At 32.5% G+C, this 10,300-nt stretch overlaps 1 protein-coding gene across 1 annotated transcript in view; it reads left to right on the forward strand.

Annotated features, from left to right (window-relative positions):
- Nucleotides 1–10,067, forward strand: part of LRRIQ1 (leucine rich repeats and IQ motif containing 1) — a 206,696-nt gene extending 196,629 nt beyond the window's left edge. The window contains exon 27 of the mRNA XM_032594019.1: nucleotides 9,354–10,067. Within this exon, the coding sequence (XP_032449910.1) occupies nucleotides 9,354–9,496 (143 nt within the window). The 3' untranslated portion in view covers nucleotides 9,497–10,067. The remainder of the gene's footprint in view (nucleotides 1–9,353) is intronic.
- The last annotated feature ends 233 nt before the right edge of the window (nucleotides 10,068–10,300 follow it).

A 10,300-nucleotide genomic window follows, 5' to 3' on the forward strand; every position in this document is an offset into this window, starting at 1 on the left:
GTTAGTTACAAGCATGGTCTTCAAACTGTGAAACAGCAGAAGTAATAGTTGTAAGTATAGTTATAAATGATTTTATGTTAATTTAAAGATACAATACCGATTACTGACACTTCATTGCTGGATTTGCGCCCCCCCCCCCCTGCAACTTTGTCAGCTTGTTGCTTTGCAAGGCTTCCGCCACCCCACTCTGAACCTGCATCCCTTTCAAACTTCACCTTTTTGAAAGTCCCGAGATCTCTCGTTAGCAGTCTCACCTCTTTAGCAGCTCTGCTACTTTCTACTGATCCCTTACCGTGTGTAACTCAAATTTACAAATCAGTGGATTTTTCTCACTCGATGTCTAAAAATGTTTGACATATAAATTAATTTTCTGTCACATAGAGTGGTCAAAAGCTGAGTAAAAGTTACGTTTAATCATGTACTTACTTGCATGTTTTTCAGTATAGACTGAAACTATATATGAAAAGAATAAATTAAGTTTTGGTTCAGTTGTCAACTAATTAGCATATTGGTTTTATTGGTAACTGGCCTTTCTTTTTTTTTTTTTCAATATATGAAATTTATTGTCAAATTGGTTTCCATACAACACCCAGTGCTCATCCCAAAAGGTGCCCTCCTCAATACCTACCACCCACCCTCCCCTCCCTCCCACCCCCCATCAACCCTCAGTTTGTTCTCAGTTTTTAACAGTCTCTTATGCTTTGGCTCTCTCCCACTCTAACCTCTTTTTTTTTTTTTTTCCTTCCCCTCCCCCATGGGTTCCTGTTAAGTTTCTCAGGATCCACATAAGAGTGAAACCATATGGTATCTGTCTTTTTCTGTATGGCTTATTTCACTTAGCATCACACTCTCCAGTTCCATCCATGTTGCTACAAAAGGCCATATTTCATTCTTTCTCATTGCCACGTAGTATTCCATTGTGTAACTGGCCTTTCAAAAATCTAGATCGTTACATCGTTCTGATATATCTTCTTCATGTACTGTCTTGAAAAAACATATGATCTCTAGTATTCCATATCAAATTTTGCAAAGTTCACAGGATATGCTACTCATTAACATTACTTTATTAAAGTACATGCTCATGTACTACAACCAAAATCAACTCAAATATGGGCTATTCTTTGAACAACTTCAAAAATTCTGGTAACAACTAGTTTACAAAGACCTTGAGGAGTAAGTAGAGAGACACTGTCGCAACTAAAGGATAAAGTCTGAAAAAAACTTTTGGTCATTCGTAAATTAAAAAAAAAAGCTGTTTGGCATATGAGATCATATGAAAATATAGGTGAGTACAGATATGTCTACAGGTATAGAAATATCTTTCTCTTGTATTTCTTCACTTATGAAAATTGCAGATTGTATTGCTTTTCATTGATACATTTTATTCATTTTTAGTTCCATAGGCCTTATTTCCAGGTAATGGACAGTTCCTTCCCATCTGACATTTGCTCCTAATGATTTTCTTTATGGTACTATTACACTAGAGGCATACTTTATTTCTGACTATTAAACATGATGTTGTCTTCTTTATAATAAATCTTAGTCATATGAAGCCGAGTTTCAACTGTGTTACTGCCACATACCTTTGGACAAATAGTTTAATAGTGTTACCTTAATTTCCCCAGTTTGAAAATGAGAGTCATGTGTATCTTGTAGAGTTGTAATGTAATGAGGATTGAAAGAGATGGCAAAATAAAGTGCTGAACAAAAGGGCCTGGGACGTAGCGGACCCTTAAACCCCTGCAACGTGACATTTTGAGGGAAGTTATCAGTGAACTGACAAGAGAATTGAAGAGCCAAGTGAGTGATGAGAAAACATGGGCAATAATACATAATACTTCTAATAGTTTTGATGGTAAAAACTAATATAACTGTGCTCAAACAAAAATGTTACTGATTTTAAATGCACAATGAAGAGATTGTTAAATATGTGCACTTTAGTAATACTTTTAATTACCTGGCATACTACATATCATTTAGTATGACGGTGTTCTATGTACAAAATCTTCTAATAAAATAACTGCATGATTCCACTATCTATGCCAATTGTTGCAAAAATTCATTGGACAGGAACTAAAAATTGACTGTCATAATTCCCATTTAAATGATTCAAACTTCCATCGTCCACCATGGATGTTATGTTTTCACCCAGATAAAAAGAAGGTCGACATAAGACTTTATAAACAATTATGACCAACTTTAACTTTTCTTGTACTGTATTTGAAATCTGACTTTGCTTATCCTCTTTTTTTTTTTAAATCTGAAGTGTTGGATTTAAAGTAAATGTCAGTAAAGAAGAGCCACATCACACAGATTTTCTTTTTCATTTCTGTTCAGCAAGAGTTGGTCGCTAACAATGTAAAATTTTAAACTGTAAGGCTCTTTTTACTATTGCCTAACCCATTAACTCTGACTTTTCTTGGTCTCAGTTTTTTTTGGCAGAAGCCTTAAAAATAACAATTTGTTAGGTCTTGATATTTTGATCCTGAACTTTTAAAATTAATCAAACAAACACATTAACATTAACACTTTAACCCTTAAAACGTTCCCATAATCAGAACTAGATAATCAAAATTAATTACTGGTGCATGAAGAGCATGTTTACAGGGTTGGTGGGAATCATCTAATGCATTTGCAGCTACAAGTCTAGTACAAAGTAGATATGTAATAAATAGCTGTTGATTTAATGTCCTTTAATTAAAAAAAAAATTTAACGTTTTTTCATTTTTAAAAAAAATTTTTTTTAACGTTTATTTTTGAGACAGAGACAGAGCCTGAACAGGGGAGGGGCAGAGAGAGAGGGAGACACAGAATCTGAAACAGGCTCCAGGCTCTGAGCTGTCAGCACAGAGCCCGACATGGGGCTCAAACTCATGGCCCGTGAGATCATGACCTGAGCCGAAGTCGGACGCTTAACCGACCAAGCCACCCAGGCACCCCAACGTTTATTCATTTTTTGAGAGAGAGAGAGAGACAGAGCGTGAGCAGGGGAAGGGCAGAGAGAGAAGGAGACACAGAATCCGAAGCAGGCTCAGGGCTCTAAACCGACAGCACAGAGCCCAACGCGGGGCTAAAACTCACAAACTGTGAGATCATGACCTGAGCCGAAGTCAGACGCTCAACCGTCTGAGCCACCCAGGCGCCCCAATGTCCTTTAATTTAATGTCTATCTCCAAGATCCGAGACAATGTAATGAAATAGTCAACAATGATTCCAGACACAGTTAAATGTAACAGTATTAGTAACCACAGAACAATGCATATAGATCTAAAACAGTAGTTACTTTCATCAGCAGTTGACATTATCCAGAGAATGACATTATTTCAACTGTACTTGAGTGAGGAAACTAGTTGTACTACATTGTACAGCTAATACAAATGTACAAATGTAGTTGCCAACTACATTTACTCTTTGTAAAACAAATAAACAAAGAACCACACATTTTTCACATTTTTGAGGACAGGATCCATGTATGCTCTATTGATAATAGATTAAAGCATCATGTTTCTAACTGTAGTATTCTAGTTCTTATCCCTTTCCTTCATGTTCATTTCCTTTTCTTAAATAAACTGCTATACTCTGACATATTATTTTTTATTTTTATTTTTTATTTTGGTTGTTATTGTTGCTTTCAAACCAATTTCCTACACTAGCTAATGTGGTGAGTAAATAAGTGGGTATGGTCAAATGTGAAATGCATTTGTCAAGTGAATGAAACTGAAGTGCAATAATATAAAAAATCCTCAGGCTAGCCATGCTTATTGTTGCCAAATGTCTCCCTGCTAAGAAGTAATAAGCATGTAAAGGGATAATGAAAGTTTCCATGAAAAGTTTTTGGGAAATCTATCCACAAGTCTTCACTATCTGGGAAAGTGGAAATAAGTATTTGTTTTATACAAGTTCCATATGAGGACTGTAAAGATGAACTATTAGAATAAAAAATAAAAAATCAACTACAATGTGATAGTTACTAATATGATTTGGCACATGGAAGGAAATGGACAGGAAAGGTCTACTACACGGAAGAATAGAAGAGTGCCTGCTATAAAATATGCACCAAATAAATAAGTGTTGAATGAATGTGTAAATAAAAGGAAGATTTTACATTAAAGCTTTTAAAGACCCCACGTGATCTTGAAAATCTAATTTGGGTTTTAAATGTTTAAATTCCAAAGGATAACTGCTTAATGATAAACATTTCAAGATTTACTTGAAGTGCATATTTTTGCTAAAAGTTTACTTTGGCTAAATTAATTAATGGGAAAGTGAGGGGTAAAACAAGATCATTAGAAATTAAAATAGAGTTGTTATATAGGAACTGAATTATTTCAAAGAAATAGATATATCAATTAAGGTTAGAAAATACTCTCAATTATTAGCATCATTTATACCATCATTCTTTAATTACAAACACTTAAGGACACTTGATTGTAAATACAATGAATGGAATTGAGTCCTGCAGAGAACAATAAAAAAAAAGCGATTAAAGGAGTTGGGAATAGACCTTACCTGAATTGACAAGAGTAAAGGGACATATGACCTGATTTTTAGAAGCAGCAATGGATTTCCAGCAGAAAATGGATGGCTGGGTAGCTTATAGATTAACTCCCTAGTGAGTTACACTTTTTTTCCCCTAATCAATTTAGAAGTTTAAACACTCAATTAGTATCTACTCGTTTAGTCGGAAGCCAGAAAATTGCACTAACCAAAGTTATGCAGAATAGTGAACAATGGAAATAAAAGTGTTAGTTAATTTAAGGGCCACATGACAGAAGACAAACCTAGTTCTGAAAAAAAATCACAAAACTTATTTATATTTTACACCCAAAAATAAATCGCTCAAAAAAATTTCCTCCAGAAAAAAATAAAAATAATGCTGAACAACATTAGTATGAGGACCACAGAATTTATACAATCAAGACAATATTTTTAGCACCACATCCTAGTCATCTATGTCTGTGCAGAGACAGCGACAAGGTATCTTCAAGAAGAAATCAACACAACAGTGTGTTACGAATAGTAAAACCTGGCGAACAGTGCATACTATAAGGAGGCCTCAAAAATTCTAGATCAAATATGAGGCATAGCTATTGTAAAAGATCAAGAAATATGCAAAATACCAAAATAAAAATCTATACAATATCTATCAAGATTCCTCACTCTATTTAATATGTATTAGCTATTATGCTCATTAGGAATTGTTTTTCAAATAAATATACATAGCCAAAATATATGTGTCTGATTTAGAAATAACAGGCATCATGATTTTTACCAACAATAATGAGTACTGTGGCTATTTTGTTTCAAAACCTGATTTTCTTAGTCATTTGTCTCTTAAATATTGGGCAAGAAGAATAATTGTAAATGCCATTGTCCAAATGAAATATTGAGAAACAGAATTTTTATTAGTATTGTTATGTCATAGAAAAAATTTTAGTCACTGAAAAAGCTTGAAAACAATTTCAGAAACAAGCAAAATTTCTGGGATTTATTGAGAAAATCTGAATATAATATAAACAACCTGTTATTTGTTTTATTTTCATTCTCAGTGTTAGACTTTAAACTTTAACTAACTGAAGTTCACTGTGAATGATCATTATAATTCAAAGTTGGACATAGCAATGACCTTAAAAAGCAACTGTTATTTGAACACTGTAATAACTACCTCAACCCCGGACTTACCCAGTGTAACTCATTTACAGCACTTAAATTGATGTAAACGCTTTGCTGCTAAAAATTTGTTCTGGTCACTTTCATTAAAATGTTGAATTTTTTTTTTTCTCCATGCTTTACTTGTGCTGTATCTGCTGTTAAGCAATACAATATGGGAAGGACTTTGAAATGATTTCTATATCCAGACACATAGTGTTGGGTTTATTGATGAAAATCCAATGACGTATCACTATACATCATGAAATTTCTATTTTGACCTGTTTAACAAAAAATTTTTTATACATACCAGGAGAGTCATTCAAAGCATTTTACATATTAAATTACTTATCAAAACATAGCGTATATAGACCTTGACATTTGTTAAAGAACCAAGGATTTAATCAAAAAAAATTTTAAAGGACCAGAACAAATCTTTAGCAGAACACAGATTATGTGGCAAAGAAGTGACTTATTGGAAGATAGAGCATTCTTATCAAGACCTACTTTCAGCATATATGTAAGAAACTGATTGGTAATTTGTATGATCACCTGCAAATATGTGCCAGACTGTTGTTAAAGAAACATAAAATCTATAACGATAATGTAGCAGGAAAGAGACAAAAACAGTTAGAGGTCCTTCAGTCATAATTTTTTTATTCCAGGAGCCTATCAGTAGGTCTAGCTCTCATGTCAGTTTTTTGAGGTAAGATTCTCTCACTATTGTATTTTCATGTGGGTAATTTTAGAATGATTATACATTGACTGTATTAAATTGCTTCTTTATTTTCTTTTTTTCCATTTCTAGAGTAGTTACAGGACAAAGTAATGGCTTTACAATGAATGCCAATATGTGGTTCCTTTATAGATGTGTTGTTTTACTCTTCGATTTATGTTCCATGTATCTGGTGGTTCAAGAATTTACATGCCAACAAAAAAACTCTCACTAAATGCAATGGGAGAATACGCTATATTGATTACTGTGCAAATTATTTATTTATAGGTAGCAAAATAATAAAATGAAAGCCTTTAATCACATCAAAAATATATTTTTTAAAAACTATATGTATAAATATAAGTATTTCTGTCATTTTAAACACTAATTTCCTACAGCATTTTCATTCTACTGAAAATATACTTCAAAATTACTACAAAGCTGTTTTATAATATCACGTAATATGTTTTTAAAATTATTTGCCAAAGGATGTTTGCCAAACAATGAAAAATTTATAAGCAGCCTCTTAAAAATGCAGTTACATTGTGGGTAAGTACAAAAAGACTTGCAGATTCATCAACGTTTCAAAATAACAAAGACAACAGAACAATATTAGGGGGAAAAATTGTACCATACAATAAATTTATAGTCAATAGAAAAATCCTTTAGAATGCAGACTATTAAAAGTGAGCAGTTGGTCTAAAGAAAAGCCATGTTTTAACACAATTCAGTTTATTTCATTTTGAAATAATTATTTTAGAAGTATATGAAATTATAACTATTTCAATACTTTGTACAGAAAGTGTCTCCCTCCTTACATATTATTTATCTTTGATTAAAAAAACTTATATTAAGAGTAAAAGCATTAAGTAATACATCTGTATACTATTAAGATACTGTCATTAAAAAATTAACCAATAATGAACTGTTATTGGATTATATTTTAAAATGCATACTTACTTGTGCATATTACCTTGAATAATGCTTGCAAGGAACTGTAATTAGCTTTCTTTGTTGGAAGAAAACATTTGTGTCAGCCATTTGTGGAAATCTGCTTACCCTTTTATTAATTTCTGGTTTTGTCTTAAATAAATATACCTGAATTCTGAATGTGTCCCAGTTCTCAAACCTCCCTGCTTCCCTGCTCCTTCAGCCCCAGCTTTCTCCTGAAATGATATATTCTCCTAAAAAAATACTTGCTATCCAGGAAATTATTTATTCATTAAAGAATTTTTATTGCTGAGGCAAGGTGAGGGTTTGCTGTTACTGTTGTTTTCTAAAAGAGACCAAAGGAGACATTCTATTCTGTTTCTTGGGAAAAAAAAATATTTTCAATATGTAACAGCAAGTAGAGAGGGGGTGAGCTTTTAGGATGCTTTCTTACATTTTTTTAGGCCACTATTTTATCATTAGGAAATTCTCGCTTTTCTGCACTAGTAATACTCCTGCTGCTTGAAAGTTCTTGCGGTGTCACAAAGGACTACTGACTGACTTGGAGGGAATGGCTTAAAGCAGGCTAACTCTGGCCAGCACTTGAAAACGAACTTTACCTGGCGTAGCTGTTCGTCCCTCTGCCTCTGATTGCCTTTGAGTGCCAGCTGGGAAGGTCTCTGAACTCCCAAGCTATGTTGTCTACCAATTCCATTGCAGGCTTGTGCTGGAGCCACACGTATTACCCTCTCTGTGCCCAGCATGCCCCGTCCTGCTTTTTCTTTCATATTCTTTCCACAGACTAAAATATTCTACCTTTATAGAGGTTCATCAACTATTTTGAATTTGTTTTCCTACTCACAATTTTGATATAAATACCCGAAAAGCAAGAGCTTTTACATGTAAAATGAAATGAACCAATATTCACCATCATGCTGCACCAAATTTGAAATTAAGGCAAATTTCCACAGACCGTCTAGTGTTTCCTAACCTTTCTATTTAGATTTATATATTTGTAAATATTTTAAGTTTTGGTTGCAAAAGTATTATTTAAAAAAAAAATAGATATTTCCCCTCCTGAACTTATTAAAGCACAGACGCATCACACTGAAGAGTCACGTGGTTTGAACCTTTGCCTCAAGCCAGTACTAAAGGAGCTCTGGATTCCTCACTGCTGCTTTTCAAACCCTTTCCCCACAGATACAGCCCTGTGCTTGCATAATCATCAGGAAATTTAATGCAGATGATCATAATTCTTTAATAGTAATTTTGATATGGCATCTTGGGATCTTGCTGAGTAAAATATTCCTAATCCACTATCCCATTCCTTCAACTAATATTTATTTTTAGCTTCTAACAATTTTTGATGCTTTTCTCTGGATAAATTCTCAATTGTTGACTATAAATAATAACCTTTTCCATTTTATAGCACCTGTTTACAAAGCACTCTGATAGACCTTACCACCATTGCAATATAATAAAAAAGGCAATCTTCACAATGACCCTATACTGCACAGATAATTTCCTTCATTTATAAAACTAAGGCTCAGAAAGGTTGTAACCTGTCCATAGTCGCAAAGTTGTGTCTTACGCAGCCAGACTAGAACCCATGAATATCTTTAGATTCTAGAATTAATATATTTTCTGTTTTACCAAGAATTCTTCTTTCTGAAGAAATCCTAAATTCAGTAGAACCATTTCTAAAACTAATTAGAACATATTTATGAAAATAAAAACAGTTAAAAATGTTTAAACTATGAAAATTTAAATACCTAAGAACTAGGAAGATATATCATCTCAGTCGTGAAATACCAGTCTTAATTTGTAGATAGAAGAAAATGTATCTGATTTTTTCAATCATTTCCTTTCATTTAACCTAAATGTACTTTGTACCAAACCTTGATTATTTTTCAGACAAAAGTGAACTCAATATGCCTTTCTTAAACCCAAAGATCATAATTCTAAAATGCACATTGTTGACAAATATATTTCTTACCTTAAAATATAATTTTGCTTGGATCAAGTTAAGTGAAATTGTACATTTAATATCACTGTCTAGGTTTTTCAGTTAAGGGAATACTTGCACCAATGATAACAAATTCGAGACCTTCTAAGAAAGAACGTATGTCATTTCGTGACTATCCCGTACAACTCAGTGGTGGATGGGGAAGTGGCAAAAAGAAGGAGAAAACTTCAAACTAATTCTTCAAGCTTCAGCATTCAAAACATATGGCGCACGGTTTTCTCAAGAGATCTACGGATATCTGGTCATGTTACCAATTGAATACAAGGTTTTAGAGCACTGTCTTTAATTTGTGTTACTATACATATTCCACAGTTTTGTTTTCTGATGGAGTTATCTGATTTCCCATCTATAAAAAACAGGTTAGCTATTGTTCCTATGTTTATGAGGAATGGCCTCCAGAATTAATTCTTAAAATATTGTAATGGAATTTGCATATCCAATTTCTTCTTTTGTTTAAAGATTTTATGACGTATGTATTAAAGATGGTTTTTGTTACCAGTAAGAAGTTGTAATACCATACACATATTGTAAGAGAATATAACTATAATTTATTGACATTGTTTATAGTATTAATGAATAAGTTATATATTAATAAATTTTATTTGACTAGATTATTATTTGGATATTTCAAAGATAAATTGATGTGTAAAATATTTAGAATAGATAATGAAAATGGCCTTTAATTTTATTTTACTTTAAGTCATCTCAAATAGATAAGTTATGTTAAGAAAATATTCTTTATGTTTAAACTAAAGTGAAACATAAATTTAAATATATCAATTTAATAAATTGGATATTTTATATGTAATGTTTCATTCAAATGTATATTAGCCTTATAATTTTTAAAAGGTAGATGCTAATTCTGATTCATTCACATGATTCTACTGACTCAAAAATATTCTTTCATTTTAATTTTAGCTAAGGCGCCTCAGAATGATTTTAAAAATCTTTTTAAAGCTGAATTTCAAAATTTTGTAATA

The sequence above is a fragment of the Lynx canadensis genome, chromosome B4, assembly GCF_007474595.2.
Source record: "Lynx canadensis isolate LIC74 chromosome B4, mLynCan4.pri.v2, whole genome shotgun sequence".
NCBI lineage: Eukaryota > Metazoa > Chordata > Mammalia > Carnivora > Felidae > Lynx > Lynx canadensis.